Source organism: Lacerta agilis, chromosome 12 (assembly GCF_009819535.1).
Source record: "Lacerta agilis isolate rLacAgi1 chromosome 12, rLacAgi1.pri, whole genome shotgun sequence".
Lineage (NCBI taxonomy): Eukaryota > Metazoa > Chordata > Lepidosauria > Squamata > Lacertidae > Lacerta > Lacerta agilis.
This window is the reverse complement of record NC_046323.1, coordinates 26,519,171-26,537,446: the sequence shown is the minus strand read 5'-3', so window position 1 is coordinate 26,537,446 and position 18,276 is coordinate 26,519,171. Positions and strand designations below refer to the sequence as shown.

At 42.1% G+C, this 18,276-nt stretch overlaps 1 protein-coding gene across 6 annotated transcripts in view; it reads right to left on the bottom strand.

Annotated features, from left to right (window-relative positions):
* The window catches only part of ETV1 (ETS variant transcription factor 1), an 88,014-nt gene extending 74,629 nt beyond the window's left edge, over positions 1–13,385 (bottom strand). For 2 of the 6 annotated variants that reach the window (XM_033164991.1, XM_033164993.1), the window contains exon 1: positions 9,011–9,419. In XM_033164991.1, the coding sequence (XP_033020882.1) occupies positions 9,011–9,071 (61 nt within the window). In that variant the 5' untranslated portion in view covers positions 9,072–9,419. Of the gene's footprint in view, positions 1–9,010; positions 9,420–9,582; positions 9,631–9,870; positions 9,945–11,546; positions 11,635–12,505; positions 12,656–13,202 lie in introns of those variants that run through there. The other 4 variants (XM_033164989.1, XM_033164988.1, XM_033164990.1 and 1 more) reach the window with 4 other exon arrangements.
* Between the last annotated feature and the right edge of the window lie 4,891 nt (positions 13,386–18,276).

The following is an 18,276-nucleotide window of genomic DNA, read 5'->3' as shown; positions in this document are numbered from 1 at the left end:
GATCTGTTCCGAAGGTCCGTCCGCAACATGAAAAGAGCGCAACCTGAAGAGCCATATCTGCGCATGCGCGCAGTGCGATTTGGCGCTTCTGCGCATGCACAAAGCGTGATTTAGCGCTTTTGCACATGCGCACGCGCCGAAACCCGGAAGTAATCTGTTCCGGTGCTTCCGGGTTCAGCGCGTTTGTATCCCGTAGGGAACGCAACCAGAGGTATGACTGTATGTCATTATGCAAAAGAGTAAGCAGAACAAAAACTTACTGCTGGACCCTTCCACCCCTAATAAATGAAGGTAGTGTTACTCACACTTTCAAACAGGCTTCCTATCTTAGCACACACAAGAGAGATGCATTTGTACCACTCTTATTAAAGCTAAAGTGAAATCATGTTGATGAGTTAAGAAGAAAGAATAGAGCACTACGAGATGAGTTCATACAGGCAACAATTAAAAAAATGTTTATTAAGGCTGTGATCCAAATAGCTGCTTAGACTCAAGCGTGCGGCTTGCGCCAACCCAGTTGTTCTTTGAATAACTGGGCCCCACATCCTAAGATGAGCTCCTTTTGAATCGCCCCTGGGGTTCCAATGACAGATTGCCGAACAGCACAATGACTCCTCTGAGAGCAAGCCTTGTGTAAGGATTCCTTTGGCTCTTGGAATTAAGTTTGTTTTCCCCCTTTGTCTAGATCTTGGCCTGGTTTTTCGAGATCACACCTGTCCCAACACCACTTGATCATCTTTTTATTAACTGGACATCATTAGACTCAAGGCATATCTGAGGCAAAGCCATCATTATCTATACAACTTAATTTATATAGCCAAGTTAGCATCTCCTGTTTACACGCTACGGAGAAAAGGTGTCAGAACAACCACCAAGCTTTTAAATGCTTCTGAGGAAGCCATGACCATCGAAAAAACAGCTGACAAACTGCAGGTTACAGTTTGGAATCCTTTCCATTGCCCTCCCTTATTTCCACAGAAGACCAACTACTATGAAGATGCCACATGGACTGGATTTTAAAAACCATTTGAATTCCAGTAGTACATATGACAACTTAACCTTCCTTTTCGTTTCACATCAAAAGAAACAACAATGTGCTCAGAACAGAAGGTGTCCTACTTCTCTTTTCTTTCTTTTAAAATGAAAGCATTTTAGTGTTACAGCAACCCTGCGAGGTAGGCTTTGGCTGATTTGGGACTGATTTGAAGCCAGATTTCCCGCATCAAAGCTAAACACATAGCGGCCATATTATGCTGGTTCTCAAGGCCAAGAGAAAAAGCACAGGTTGTTTTATTCAGATCAACAGAATATTCATTGCATATTGTGGAGGGGAAATTGACATATAAATGAAAGTCCCCAAACTAACTTGCCACGCTTCCGGTTAAAAACTATTAAAATGCAACAAATCATTTCTTTAAAAACTTATAAAAAGGATAAAACAAACTTTTTGAGCAACATCATGCGTTTCAGAATCTGGTACAACGAAACAGCACCTATAGCTTCAGTCTCTCTGTACTGGAAGTAGGAAATATATTTAAGGCCCAGGGATGAAAAGCCCAGCATTCATTTTAAAACAGTTCTTTTAAAAGCAAAAACAAAACAAAACCAAAATATTTGTAAATCAGCACACACCCTTCTATTATAGAATCCAGACACATGTAGCAAAAACTACATATGGCAGCTACAGAATGTGGTCTTTACATCCATTTGTATAGAAGTTATACTTTGCAACACACCAGTTGAGTATGTTTTCGTAGTATTGCAAACAAACCAGGGCCAAGCTTCAGCTTCCCCTTTCAAAGGAATGAAAATCTGCAGCACAAATCCTCCATTAGCATTCATTTTTATTACTGGCTTTACATCTGCCCTGACTTTTGATGTGTCAGCTTCACAATAAAGGGGCACCCACAGTTGCCTATCACAGAAAATATACAAGGGAGGGAGGGAAACAAGGACACACAGTTTTATAAAGACGGGGGGGGGGGGGAAGAAGCTTGCTTTTTTTTTTAAAGAAACAACTTTACAAAACAATTTACAAAACTCTGTGGAAAGAAGGTCTGAAATGTAGCAGCTTTACCTCTCTTGGGGAGTAAATTAAATCGTGACTGAGCCCCTGCTCTGACATTCTTTGCTTTTCCTTGGGTGCAAACGCTTCCCCTTGGAGATGTTCTCAATCCCATATTGAAGAATACAAGCAAATATTCACACCTCTTCTTAACAACAGAAATGAAAATGTCGATGAAATGCAGAGAAGGAATCAGAATGAGTACTAAAGCTCGTGTCCCGCAACACCACAAAACCTCCCTTTAAAATGGGGGGGTTGGTGACGCACATTAGTGATTTACAGTACAACCCTACATATGTCGCCTCAGAAGTTACACCCACTGGGTTCAATGGGACACTCCCAGGTAAGTGTGTATTAAGGCCCTTACTTGTCAATAATGCCTTCACAATATCCCCCCGCAATATACACACCTCAGCCTTGAAGGACTTACAAGTCAGACCAGCAAGCAGGCGGTTAACTAGGGCTAAAAACATGGATGCCTGAAAAGAAAAATATGACTTTGGAGTGCTGTTACTGCAGGCACATTTATATATCATTCATTTCCTCTTTTCTTGTCAATGCCGACGCTGCAATTCTGTGAGGCTGTCATAAAAGCTACAGTGGTTTTGAATACAGTGACAGTGTGTGTAGGGGGGTGGCTACAGGAGGGGGGGGAGGCAGAGGGCATGTCAACATAAGTGTTTGCCAAACGCGGATAAGGAGAAGGAAAACGTTTAGATGCATGTAATGGTTACATCTTTTAAAAACAAAAACAAACAAACACACACACACACACACACACACACACACACACGATGGAGAGTATCTCCCCACTCTATTTAATGAAGCAAGACTAAGGGGAAAATAAATACCAGAAGCATTTGGAGGAGCTCAAACATGTGGCAATATTGGGAACAGCTCTGTCAGGTTCGTTCTGCATTAAGGTAATAGACAAGTTGCCACCGACTTGAGAGACAAACATCTGTTCTTTGGTTAAGACTGATCGTTGCCAAATGCTTCTCCTTCTCCCCACACAAATTCTCGCCGTTTCCCACAGGTAAGAAGTCGAGGCAACACTGCATTAAGATCTTTCAGGGGAGCTTTCTTGGTTTAGATGGGGTTCCCCCCCCCACACACACACTTCCCTAGAAATCACTTGCTTAGTTAAAAATCATGAACTCCTTTCAGCCTAATCTCCTACACAGGATGTTTTGCATCCTCATGAGTCTGACCTGAGCTTAATGGGATGGGCACAGGTGTGCACAGGACCGTGCAGCTTGATCTCTTGGCATTTTAAAGACCAGTAGCCGTCGCCCAACCTGCGGAAAACCCTCCCATCAGAGGTCAAGGAAATAAACAACTATTTGACTTTTAGAAGACATCTGAAGGCAGCCCTGTTTAGGGACGTCTTTAATGTTTGGTGTCTTACTGTGTTTTGATTTGTTGGAAGCTGCCCAGAGCGGCTGGAGCGACCCACTCAGATGGGCGACATATAAATAACAAATTGTTGTTGCTATTATTATTACAAGTACTGAAATGAATCTCAGACCCCTTTTTAATAAGGAGAAGAAGAAATCTGAATTAGCCGGAGCAGGGTGAGGAGAGGAGAGACACCAGCATTTTAGCGCATGAAGCAAGCCAGAAGCAGGCTGGAAAAGAAAGACCAAAAGCCGAGGATCAATTTACTTTCTTCTCTTGGAAAGTATACAAAAAAAAAGTATGTGCACTGAAGGGAAGGAGGGGGAGAAGAGGATGGAAAACTAGGCACCAGCCTATACAAAAAAAGAAGAAGCTGCTATTTAATTAAAACCAGCTCTACCCACTGTAACAATGACCTGGAGCCAAACAAGGCAGAAGACGTAGGAGTCATTCTTTCTGCCAGTGAATGAGACAGCTGATCTCCTAAGCAATTCTTCAAGACAAGCAGTCAAAACTGGAGCGCTGCCTCCATTCACAAAAAACAGAATCCAGCGAGAAACATCTGGCCTCAACCACAATCTTTTTTTGTCACACCCCGGTAGGGGGAAAAAAAAGAAGAAGTAAAAGAGAGAGAGAGAAAAAACAGAGTAAACTTGAACTTTTTACATAAACACATCTATTTCCCTGCTTAGTCTCACATACGGCACAGGCTCTACAAGGACAGGCAAACTTAATATAAATGGGAAGTCAAGGGAAAAACTAAAAAGGTGCTCTCTGAAGGAAGAGGGTTATAGGACATACATAGGAGGAGAGGGGTTGGAAAAGAGAGGTGTAGATAGAGTGGATTAGAGGAGAGACTCCTATTTATATCCCCTTGCTTGTCTAAAGAACTTTATTCAGAGTATGGCAGCACTTCCACTCGTGATATCAGTAATTTCGGGTTATGAAGGGATTAGGTATTTCCTTAAAGAAGTCTCCCACCCGCCTTTCAAAGACACCTTGGTAGAGGATATAGAACACAAACCTGGAATAAATATTAGTTTGATTATTTTGGAAGCAAGTTATCGAGTGGCTAAAATTTAGCAAATCAGTTGGACCTTGCTCTCGTCTATGTGACCAACGAATATTCAAAAATGAACTATACAAGACAGTACGACACCACCTGAAAAAAGGCCAGGGCATTTTTGCATCTTCTGGTACTAAAATTGTGAGCAGTGCTGAAGGTTTTGTGCAAACAACTTTTAGCAACCCACACCTTTCATGAAATATGAACAGTGTATAAAATTTGAGGCGATTTTAAAAGTGCGGCTCAGACTTAACATAAAGTTATAAGCATTTTTAAAAGCAGCCTCTGAAGGTTGTGAAGCTGGTGAACTGCAAGCTAGAAATCCTCAATGGCACAAAATAGTTCACTGATCCTCATAAAGCTCAGAATTGCCCATTTGGAACATCATTTGTTACACTTAAAAGCTTATTCCCCCCCCCCCCAACTTCAAGAAGCTGCTGTTTCCAAAGTCCACCTCTGTCCCCCAACGAAGAAAAACCATGTATGCTAGATTTCAATATCATTTTTTTCAAATACTTCTAGACTTTTACTGTACTGGGTTCGTTCCAAAATCCCATTGATTGATTTCTCGACATTCTTTCCTGCATGGGATTATGTGGTCTTAAAAAGAAAGAGAAGACATGTTTTTTTATTATTATTAAGCACTGGACCAGTGCAGAGCGAGATCCTTAGACATAAGGCTGCAATCCTATGTCCAATTAACATGGAGCAAGTCCCATTGAAGTCAGTGATACTCTCTTTTGAATAAACAAGTACTGTATAGGATTGCAGTTACAAAGTTATTTCAACTCTCTTGACTGGGACAGGCGGGGTGGAGATGGAAGTTGGTCTGATTTACACACCACCTGAAAACAACAACAACGATGTTGCACATTTTGCATTGCTGTTGAAATGAGAATTTGAGTGTTATGGGAGGGGGCACCGACTACTACTGGCAACTTTTAGTTTCATTTTAAAAAGAGAGAGGCAAGAGTCAGAGCTGACAAGGGTGCCCATAATATACAGGTGTCGACAGTATAAAGTGACCTGATGCATAGCCTTTCTTAAAAAGTTTACTCACCAAAGCTGACCAATATTCAGCAGGACCAATATATTTTAAAGAAATCAAGACCTTATTACCTGGGCGCCACCTTGTAGAGAGGAGCAATTCCTTCACCTACCCTTCTGATTAACAGATTAGCCTGCATAAAAATTCCAGATGACATTTTGCCAAATCAATACTTATGTTAACAGAAAGAGGGGCTTAATAGTCCCTCCTATAATATTTACATTATGGTTATTCCATCCATCTTTTTTTTAATGTTTTCAAGAAGGATTTAAAAGCATACTTCCCTTTTAGCTTATTTTTCTTTCAACCACAAAAGTGTTTCCAACATAACACAGCAGGCTTTCAGCACGTTACTTCCCCCCTTTTTTTCTTTTTCTTCTTCTTCTTCGTTGTTGTTGTTGTTGTTACAGAACAAACAGCTGGAGCTTCCCATAATAAAAAAATGCATTACGTTCATATTTGAGCTGATCATTTCAAGTCAATAGTTAACTTCAATTTATGAAGGCAAACTTATGCAATAGCTACAGATTCAGTACAAGGGTTCTACAGAATGCTGGGTCAAGAATGGGGCCGCCATGACTTCACCCTGGGCAGCGACGGTATGGAGAGTGGCAGGGGAAGAAATCACACACAGTGGTACTGAAATCCTTTTACCACCTGACAGCAAGTTCCCCCGATTCAAGGGAACTTTTACATGCGTGCATAAAAAGCGCCCAAGTAGTATTTCACTATGAGGAGACGATATTAATGTTTGACTAAATGAGGAAATTATTAACAGGCTTTCATTATTATTTCTTAGTACCCTGGTATCGATTGCTAATTCCAAAGGCTCAGCACCACTACAAAAAGGAACAGGAGTTTTGTTTCGTCGTCGTCGTCCCCCACTGAAGGGGCCAGTGATTTAATTCTGTTCTTCCCATGTAAAACAGGAACAAATTCTGTCAAACTCTCTGCAGCGTCCTTGCACTACAGGATGCCACAAATTTTTGAATGTGACATTCTGGGCTTGGCACAGTGTACACATCACACAACAGCGACAAAATAAGATGGCCTGCTTCCATTCACCACTTTGAATTATATTCTTCCTCCAATACATATGTAAATCCCATTGTTACCGATGGCACTTTTTTGTGCCTACACTGAAAAGAGAATAGACTGTTTATGATTACTCATTTTAAGCAACATTCTCTGCAGAAGAATAGGGATGCTGATAAATATGCAGCTGAAGCGTCTCAACTATTAAGGGCAATTCTTTCTCATCCCCACCCCCTCAATCCTTCATATCCACAGAGTTAAGTATGTTGCAGTGCAATAGAGAAGAGTTTTTTTTTTTTCCCTGACCTGGTTACTACCCAGTGGGAGTTCCAACTCATAGGAGAATCTTGTCAATTGCTATTGCTCCAAGTTTTTTTTTAAAAAAAGAAAGAAAGTGTGGGGGGGTGGAAGAGGAGAGAATCAAAATGTCACGGTCACTTTCCTGGCTACAGAGCTTCATGGAAATAATTATGTGAACATGTAGCAAGGTGGCCAATTTGGCAGGGCTGCAACTTTATAAAGAACCAGGAGGACATCAATTGACAAAATCGAGGGAAAGGTAAAAAAAAAAATGAGATTAGTTTAAAGAGCTGTTTAGAGATTAAAAAGTCATCGCTGGTCAAATTGCATTTGGCGCCGCACCCCTGATGGATTTTCTTGAACCTTTGCACTAAATCCCATCCTTGCACCCCCTTCAACATGCAAAAAGAGATTTAAGAAATTGTGATGGTGTAGTTTGTTTTTGGGGTTGTTGTTGTTTTTTTTTAAAAAAAGAAGTCCTCTTCTTCCAACACACAAACTTTAAACTGCAGTTATTTCTAAGTAATGTGGAAGTAACTAGATCAGTGTCACCTTTTAAAAGTTCATTTAGTGGTTGAATCAGTTCACAATATATACATATTTCTGTGCAGTCCTTCATTTCAAATAGCATATTTCAGTAATGCTATCTTATTTTACTTAGCTTCACTAAAAGTGCAAGCCTACACATGTCTACTGAAGAAATAAGTGTCACCAAGTTTCCTGGCTTACTCCCAGGAAAGCGGATATAGGATACAGTACATGTCTACCAAGAAGATAGTCTCATTGTCTTCCATTGGGCTGGATCCAAGGTAAATGCACAGGATTGCAGTTTAAATTCTCAATTCACCTGCATGGATGTGTACACACACAAACTGATGACTGATTTTCAAATCCTTTCTTCCTGAACATAACAGGCAACAGAAACTTTCTTATGGAAGGTATGAAAATACTCAATCACTTTTCAAAAATAGTGATTCCACAGCAAGAATACTGACTCCAATAATAATTTTTTTCATGACTGCCAATACCTAGGTACTATCAACTTAGCCCAAATCCAACATACAAACTGTAATTAAAAAACAAAACAAAAACAAAAAAACTTGCATCACTCAGTTGAGAATTAATAGCCTCATTCCAGCTTTTGCAGTTTTGATAATGTTCTGGTTTATTAAGCTGAGTAAGAAGTTGTTCAGAGATGTTTGGTAAAGTTACCTTAACATAATGAGTCACTGTTGCATTTTAAGGGGGGGTTTCAGTGAGCAGGTCCTATTTCAAGTGCTCTTCCAATTTAAAGTTTAACTGTCTATTATGTACACAAGGCACCTGGTTTCTCAATAACTAATGCTGGATATAAAAAGCATGACTAAGAATAAAAGATTAGAAAGAAGGACGGAAAAGCTTACGCTATATATGTGCTAACAACTTGGCAAAACTATATAGAGAAATATCAAAAAGCTAGTCAGTCTATATACCATTACAACATTTCCTCCTTTCTATGTTAAGCAATCACATTCAACCCTCCCTTCTGCTTCTCCCCTCCGAAAGAAACAGAATGTCCATTCAAACAAACAATAATGCACATTCAGCAAGAGATTTAAAAATATAAAAATAAAACCCTGAATTCCTAATGTGTACAAGCAAGTCAGAATATATGTACAGTACTAGTTACATCTGAATGAGATGGGATGTTTCTAGTTAAAGGTAATATATATTAAAAAGAACACAAGATAATCTATACTGAGTCATCTTCATGGTGCAAATAAACAAGATTTAAAATAGCCGAATGCGTCACAGAAAACAGCATCGAAATGTAACTCAGCTAGGAACAACTTCTCTTGCCTTTGCAAAACTTCTAACATCTCATTCTGTTCGAGTCAAAAATTCACAGCTATTCAACTTCAGTATTACAACTTGTTTTCTTAAAAACTGTCAGCAGTGCTGCAGCAAAGGCATCAGGTTTCAAATGATCACAAATAAAAGAAACGAGGGGGGAGGAAAGACAGTTTCTCTTTTTTTTTAAAAAAAAAAAGAGGATTGATAAATAACAAAAAAAAAACACAAATAAACCACATTGCCCCTTCAGCATTTCGATACACACCTAATGTTCTGTGTTGTGAGCAAGGTGGGAAGAAGACACCTGCACCTAAATCTTGAAGCATCCCGTCCTGATGAACCCAGAGAAACTATATTCTGCCATCAGAAAAGTACTTCCACCAGAAGACCAAACAATTGTATGCACTGCTCTAAAGGAAAGAGCAAGCCCAGATCTGGCTGTATGCAGTCTCTTGAGGTACAATAATATAAACCTGATCAATTGCAATTAAAATCTGAACAGAGGCTTGGAACTTGAAGTCTTGGAGCATTAGTTCTTGCCAAAAGCAGATGTGATTGTGAGCTGGAAGCAATTTCTCCTGGTAATTTGTGATGACATTGGGTAGAGCAGCCCCAGAGTCCCTAAAGACAAACTCATCAGAGGCTCTAATGTATGCATGACACATGAGGTGGCTTTTTTAGAGCTCAATTAATTGGGCTGAACATTAAGACAGCAAGTTCAGGACTTTTTCCTCTCCCCCCCCCCTTCCCGCTCCACCAACCCACCCTCCCCTTTTTTTTCATCCAGAGTTGTTTTTCCCTTTTTTATTTTTTTGCCAAAGGACTTTCCCCCCTTACCTTCTGCAAGCCATGTCTCCTGTAATTGGCTCAGATCTTGAAACAGTTCTAGGAAAAGAGGAAGAGATGGATAAAGGACTTTTCAATTTATACATAAAGTGCTTGCACGTACTTTACTCCCCAACCCCAACCCCTGTAAAGACAAATACTTGTTAATTCTATTCTAGCCTAGATTCAAACTGGAAATACCCCCATCGTGCTGTATTATTATGATTTCGATTAGACAAAAAAACACATGTAACCGAACGCTTTTATTTCACTATCAACCCAGGCAATAATAACCAGTACCCTTTTCAGCTAACTTGCACACATGGCACAGCATGTCTGTTTCCCCGGCACACTTATTTCTGAGTGAGTCCTGTTGAAGTCAGTGGGGCTTATTTCTGAGTAGCCGTGCATAGGATTGCGCTGTTAGTCAGTCACTCAAAAGACAAATGCCCAGCATGACTGTTTGCATGATTGTACAGAAGTAAGTCCCAATGATTTCACTGGGACTTACTCCTAGGTAACCAAGCACAGTATCCCAATCTCATTTTCATTTAAAACAATCTGTTTCTCCCTAAAACAACTGAAGACCTGTTCCATAAAGCTTTGCACGAACAGCGGCGGTGATTTGCACCCATGTTGGATATGCAGCACTTCCCCCCCCTTTTTATGTCAGAGTAAAGCAAGGGCTCTATGTTTCTTATTATACCACACACTCAGATCCAAACCTGAGCAGAATTTGAACCCAATGTCTGCATTTTCCAGAGTTAAGTCATTCTGGTTTACATTTAGTTACTTGCAGGACTGCAGCAGTCCTCGGTTTGGGAAACTGATTCAGAATGATCAAAAAACGTTCTTATGGGAGAGAGGGAGAGAGAGTTTAACAGAATATTCGCAAATACTGAACCACTTCCCAAGTTGCTACAGATCAGTCTTTGCAGGTGGATGTTGAATGCTTGTGAAGTTTGTGGGCTAAAACCAAGCTTGGAGGAGAGAGGGGGGGTCTCTTGTTGCAAGTGTCCAGACTGTGTGGACATTGTGAAGGTTTCTAAATGAAAGTCTTAGGGCAGCCAACTTCACAAAGGGCTGCAGCGCCTCGCTTGCAGTGTGGAAAAAAAGTTGTGTGGGTCTCCATATACCCACCTCGCCCAAGGGATTGTCATCACACAGAACAATCTGTACAAGAAATGCCACTGCAGAACAGCTGATCACTGCATGCGCAGGAATCTCCTTCCTGGCTGAAACAACCTGAAAAAGGATTGCAGTGACACTGCTATGAACTCCTAAGAAGTTGGCTTTGGGGGACTTACTGGCATGAGCTGTTTTCTGAGGTTAAGGTATAAGCTACCCATTTCCCTCTTTGTGTTTCATGGTATTGTCAATGCCACTGGCCAACTTAAGAGAGCAGGGTGCTAAGGGTAGGCTCACGCCGGCCTTTAACAGTGCCACAGATCCTTTTACTCTGTTATCACCGATGTGGAAAACAACCTGGTTGGGCAGGCAGTCTACGTCACGAGTTCGATATCTCTCCGAAGAGCAATAGGGTCAACAGCACAAATAAACTTTCTTGCGATGGGGAGCCAGCAAGACCTCCAAGCAAAGGATCCGCACGCACGCTTCTAGGGTTCACCATGTCAATCCTCGCCTAATTCTCACCTCAGGTGTACGGCATTATTTATGTCCCTTCTGTGCAGCAATACCTAACACAGAGAAGGGTGACTCATGGAGAGATACAGCAGCTTAGCGGTGAATTGCTTTTGTCATCTTGTGTCACATCATTAAATGTGGTTTTCTTGTCTCATTTCTATAAATAGAGGTAGACAAGAATCCAAGCTTGGGGAGGTGGAGGAGAATAAAAACACCAAAATATTTTTTGGGGGGACACCATAGGGCAACATGTTGTCAAGGGTGGCATGGCCGGGGGGGGGGGGAGCCAATACAAATTATTCACCCTCCCCCCCCCCAGCACAAATCCTCACCTTCTGAGTCATGAGCCAGATCTCTGTTAATGAATTTTCTTTTCCTGACATTTGTTGGTCTCTCATTACAGTTTCTCCCACAGGGATTCTACAAATAGAAAAGACTGGTTACTTTGAAAGAATAAACAAAATGAAAGGGGGGGGGAGAGAGAGAGAGGAGAGAAGGAAAGGCAATGCAACAACTCACACTGGCAGTATATTTAAAAATTTTAAAAAAATTAAGAGCCGAAAGAGATAGGTGGTAAAACTGCTTTAAAATGGCTCAAAAGCTAAATTGCAAACTAGAATTTTGTGACCGGATCACCATCGTTGTTCTTCTTCAGGGGAATATTTTATGTCTCAACCCACCTACTCAAAACACACATCTGTACAGAGAAACACTGCATTAAGCATATGACATATTTTTTAGAAATTTACAACACTAACACCTACATAAAAGTATTTTTTTAAATGTCAACCATTCATTAAAGCTAGTTGGGAGAAGAGGGAGTTGATAACAAGAGGCTGCTTTGTTTTCAAGGCTTATTTGTCATCAAAGTCCCCTTTTTTAAAAAAAATGGACAGGTTTTTTTAAAAAATGTAAGTTTGTTCCCTCTGGCAGAAACTTTGAAAGCAGGATCAGCCCTTGCTGCTCTTCTCTTCTTCCACTAATGGGGGGGGCAGGCGGGGGGGGGTGATGGTTTTGTTTTTATCCAGTCTGAGATGGTCTTTCGAAGAAAAAAACAGAATATATCGAAATAAAAGTCTACCTCACAGAAACGGCACAGGAATCCTCCTCTCACTGCAAATATATATATATATATATATATATATATATATATATATATATATATATATATATATATATATATATATATATATATATTTCCCTCTGAAAAGCTTTTCCTCCCCCCTCCCCTTTATTTCCCCCTAACCCCCAAGAAATCCAAGTTTAAACAACTTTGGAACTGATCACTCACATTGGTGACCATGTAAGGCACTTGCTGGTCATAAAATCCATCCATTCTGCAGACTTTTGCCGAGTGTTTTTTTGTTGCTGTTGCTATTGTTATTATTTTCTGGACATTGGACTTAAAAGAGGCTTTCTCCAGATGTAGTCTTCCAGCAGCCTAAAAACAAGAACACAAAATGGCTTTTAGATTTATTTATTTAAAAAACAAAGAACCAAAAAAAAAAACACGCACACACTCATGAATGAACCGCTTGAATTTGCATAGCTAATGATCCTCCCAGAGTCCCATTCATAAAAAACACACACATACCCCTCCCTCCCTCCCTCTCTCGCTCTCTCGCTCTCTGCGCTGCCTTCTGCTGGGTTACAAGCAAGAGCCGGAAAAAGGCAGCCAGAAAGAAGGAAAGGACTTTTTAATATAAGAAATCAAATGGAGAAGGAAAGCTGTTTATTGGCATGCCCGTTTCGTCCCTTGGAGCGCGCTGGGGAGAAAATTAGCCCCGCTCATTCGTAAACGTGTGCAGAACTAGCAATGGCGCACGACAAAACTCGCGTTGCACCTAACGGGAGAGAGAGAGAGAGAGAGAGAGAGAGAGAGAGAGAGAGAGAGAAGGCTGAGCTACCTTTTTTTTTCTTTTTTTTGGCAAACCACAACCACGTAATCAGCCGAAGCTACGAACAACAAAGTTGCTGCAAAGACCCACCTGAAGGTACCGCCGGACGATCGGCTGCGCGCACACGCGCGCACGCACGCCCCAAAAGAAGTCCCTCCAAATTTAATTTTTAAAAAAAACATTAATTATTTCCCAGCACTTCCCCCTTGGAAGCGAAAAGCGCCACTGACAGGGTTTCTTATTCGGTGGTTTTTCCTCTATTTCTCCTCCAGGGGCCTCCAATCCAAACTGATGGATCTCCGCATCCCATTGGCTCTCCGCGTCTTTCACAGGATCAGATTTCTGCCTGTCAATCAGACTGCCTCTCACCCCCTCAGGGAAAAAGGGAAAAGACGGATCCTCACGGATTTCTGCAGGGGATTCGAATATATGTTTAAAAAAATAAAAAGACAGGTCCTCCAAAATAAACTCTCCTTTACGCAAAGGATCTGTACGGCTCTCGGATTCATACCACCTCTTCTAGACAGACCGGGGCCCCCAGATCAGGTAATTTTGCGCCCCCGACCCCTGCACGAAATGATTCTGTTAAGGAACTTGGAGGGACCCCCCCCCACCCCCCACATACCCACAGTGCCAGCAAATGCACGCACTAAACATAACAAGTGCGATGTGTTTGTTATCAACAACCCTAGTCGGTGGCCAGATTCTGGCCCAAAGCTCGCCACCAGGTCCGCAGCCTAATATGAAGAACTTGCTTGTGGGGGAGACAAGTCGAATGCCAACTGATTTCCAACTTTAGACCACACTGCAAAGGCCGTTGCACACAAGCAATGTGAAATTAACATTGTAGTTGGGTTTAGGATTGTTTCACACCAGCGTGTCTTAGGAACATAGGAAGCTGCCTCATATTCCAAGTCAGACCACTGGCCCATCTAGCTCAGTATTACCAACACTGACTGGCAACAGCTCTCCGGCAGGGGACATTCCCAGCCCTCCTTGGTGATGACAGGGTTTGGACATGGGCGATTCTGCATGATGCTTCCCGGTCTACTTTCCGGAACTATCAATAATAGGCAGGCAACTTTGCTGCATTTTTTTCAACGTTTGCTTAAAAAGCATTGTTGTTGAGGCAAGCCTACCCAGACTATTATATTTGTTCTTCAATTTGCTCATCTTATCTCTATTTTGATACCTATTACGCCTACTTGTTTCCAAAGTTTGCTTTCATTCGTTATTTTTCATCAGTATTTTATATTCTTTTTATGCAAACTGCTTAGAGGTTTTTTTGTTGATCAAGAAGTATATACATTTCATTAAAAAAAATATCAACAACTTTTATGCAATTTTTTCACCACCATGTGTAAACATTTTTGGTGACGTCAAAATGTGTAACGGTAGATCTTTGGGACAGGCTCTTTTTAATAGCAATGGGGAGCACTGGCCACAGAGAGAGAAAGCCTCTTGGCCTCAGCTGCTGGCCACACCAGAATCATAGAACTGCAAAGTTGGAAGGGACCACAAGGGTCATCTAGTCCAACCCTCTGCAATGCAGGAATCTTTCACCCAACATGGGTCTTGAACCCACAACCCTGAGATTAAGGATCTCATGCTCTACCAACTAAGGGTCTGAGCTGCTTTGCAAGAAGAAAGCAGCTGGCTGGGTGGAGAAGATTCCATCTGCTTTCCTGCACACTTTCGAAAGCAATGTAGGAGGGCCTTCCTTTTCCCTCCCTTTGATTCTAGAGGCTGCCCTGCAGCTTAGTCCCTGCCCTCTCCTTTTGATTGGCCCAGTTGGAGAGGAAGAGGCAGGGAGCTGCTTACTGTCAGCAGCAGTGCAGCAAAAGAGACAGGTGTGCTGTGGGGCACACACTCAGTTGCCCCTAAGATAAAAAAGGAGAAAGATTACTGACTTTTATTTTAGTTCCGCCTTTTTGTGTGTGTGTGTGTGTCCATGTTTTCTGTGTGAGTGCTTTCAGATGCTCAGATTTTCTGCAACTCGGTGTAGGCTTCTAAATGTCATGGAGTGTTACTCCAGCAACAAAGCATACATGCACACATGCACACACACAGAGAGAGAGAAAATGCCCAGGTGTATTATAGCAATATGCACACAAATTATGTGTGTATAATTGCAAAGCAAAATTTTCTGGACACACCCCTGAATACAATGCAAGTGAAACCCTTGTAATTTTTGTCTTTGCGTTTTCGAGATCAGGAATCTGATATCAAATATAGATCTTAAAATAAAATAAATGATTATATGAATTTATGGGTGGGGGGGCTTCCAGGTAAGAGAAAAATGACATTGACATGCAGTGCAATTAGAACATATTGCTACATCACTTTGATATGTTTCACAGGAACCAATTCATAAAAATGAATGAAGTATAAAAGAGAACTGGAATGTGGTGGGCTCAAAAGAACGTTCTGGCCCCTGGCCTCGTAAGTGTCTTTAAAAGGGGGCTACTCTGAGTGATTTGTACAAGATCAGCAAAAGTTTCTGACTTAGTTGTTTCACAATAAAGGTAAAGGTACCCTTGACGGTTAGGTCCAGTCGCGGAAGACTCTGGGGTTGCGGCGCTCATCTCACTCTATAGGCCGAGGGAGCCGGCGTTTGTCCGCAGACAGCTTCCGGGTCATGTAGCCAGCATGACAAAGCCGCTTCTGGCGAACCAGAGCAGCGCACGGAAACGCCGTTTACCTTCCCACCGGAGCAGCCCCTATTTATCTACTTGCACTTTGACTGCTTTCAAACTGCTAGGTGGGCAGGAGCTGGGACCGAACAACGGGAGCTCTCCCCGTCGCAGGGATTCGAACCGCCGACCTTCTGATCAGCAAGCCCTAGACTCAGTGGTTTAGAAGACCACAACGCCACCCATGTCATAATAGCAGCAACTAAAAAGAGTGTTCTCCCTACAATTATACTGCTGAAAAATGACTGGTTTGGGAGAAACCAGAAGTAGTTTTTTATGTGAAAGGACTTGTGTGGCTTGGTTTTGGTACTGATTGCAAATCCCTAGGCTTGAGCATGTGTACCTTAATGTAATTCCACCAGTTTAAGCCACTGTTTCATAGGTTGGCTAAGATTGATTAATCTCGGGGGGGGGGATTGGGGGGAACCAAGTAGATCCCACATGCCTGAAATCTGCACGTTTCTGCATTGAGAGAACAGATTCCAGCCTGTGAGAAAGGATTTGCATGGTGACAACAGTGTGCCAGGGGTACACTAGGACCACATGTACACAGAAACACAAGGGATGTTAAGGCGGAAACAGCATGGTGTTTCACACCTCCCCTCTCCACCAGCCCAAGCACTGGGTGCACCCAGTGAAACAAGGTGGAAAGTTTTCCAGTGTTTTATATTTTTCCCACGGGAAACTCAATGTTTCGTAAGTTCATTAGTAACAACGAAGGGATGTCAACTCTGCAAATATAGCATTAGGCAAGCTTGACAGTTTTGACTTTTGTCTTGTTTTGTTGGCTGAATACAAGTAAGGCAAACATGCTAAGTTAGATCACCCTCTAGGGCATCGGGAAATTTCCCCAATGCAAAGCGCCCTAAGGAAATCAGCTTAATTTGCATAAAGGGAAAATTTCTGGATTTATTTTTTTCGAATTCGCACCCCCCCCCCCAAAAAAAAGAAAACCCACATCCTTGGGTGCATCCCCTCCCCCACAGAGTGTATATTCAGGTGATCTGCTTCCCCTGCTGGTCCTTCATGAGTTGAACTGTTCAAAAGGTGGCCTTATCTTCCTACTTTACAGTCCTCTGCTCAGAGAGAGGCTGGATTTAAGTCCTGCTTAAAGATAAAGAGTCATAAGAAGGGAGAGCAGGAAGGGGTTTGGAGCAGAATTAGCAGGTAACACGGGTCACTTGGTCACAGACTTCTCCACTATGGAGAGGTCACCTGTATTTCCATTTAAATTACAGTTACTATATCAGATTATATAGTATACTGTATTTTATATGATGTACTGTATTTTAACAATGTATCTATGCAATTCTGCACAGTATGCATAGAATACTTTTATTTCCTTTTTGGTTGAAATGACCGGGATAGTTGCAACGACAAATAAACTTTGACAATGATATCAAATTTTATTTTACACACACACACACACACAGTGTTACTTCGGGTTACAGACTCCACTAACCTGGAAGTAGTACCTCGGGTTAAGAACAGAAATCTCACGCCGGCGGCAGCAGCAGGAGGCCCCATTAGCTAAAGTGGTACATCAGGTTAAGAACGGTTTCAGGTTAAGAATGAACCTCCAGAACAAATTAAGTTCGTAACCAGGGGTACCACTGTACACACACACATGACCCACCACGGGTCTAGTCTACTGTCTGAGCCCCCCCCCCCCAACCATGGAACTGACTCTGGTAGCTTTTCCCAGTGAGCAGGTTGATAGTCATCTGCCTGCAGCAGGAGCTAGGCTTTATTTCACCCGGGGCCAAAGACCCAGCTTGGCACGCACACGTGCATTTGTGTACACACACAGAGGCTGGGAGCCTCAATGGCGCCCCTGGAAACTTCACCCGGGCCAAAAAACAAACAAATTGGCTAGCCCCCCCCCCCCCCGTAGCTATGGTTCTGGCCTGCAGTCGCTGCCTGGATCTGCTGCTTGCTCACCTGCCTCTTTGCATTTGCAGAAAAGAAGGGGAAGTGTTTCACCAGCAGCACTAGTTGCTGGGTTCCTCCTCCCACTTTCAAGGGCATAAGGGTGGGACCTAGCTGGACAGCAGGCAGACCGCAGCTCTTCTCTGAGAATGCTCCTGCCAGCAGCTATCAAGATGGTCAGAAGCAGCAACAGGTGCAGTCAAAACTCTCGCAAATCCAGTCCTTGCTCATTTCTGTGAAGGCACTCCATCCTGGCACCCATGTCACAGCTGATTCCCAGTGGGAGTTTGTGTTCAGGTTAATGCACTCCGCATCCCCTCCTTCTACATTCTACATACATATAAAATATATCGTTTGAGAAAGACTTCAAACGAAAGTCCTAAATAATTGGCCATATTGCTGCCATAGTTTTTTTCGCTGCACTGCCGTTGTTACTGTTATTGGTCATGATATTGTGAGTTGCCTTGGTTAGGTTGTGGCCAATAAACGCTTTTATAAATAAACGAGTCAAAGGGAAAATGTATTAACATAAATCTCCTACT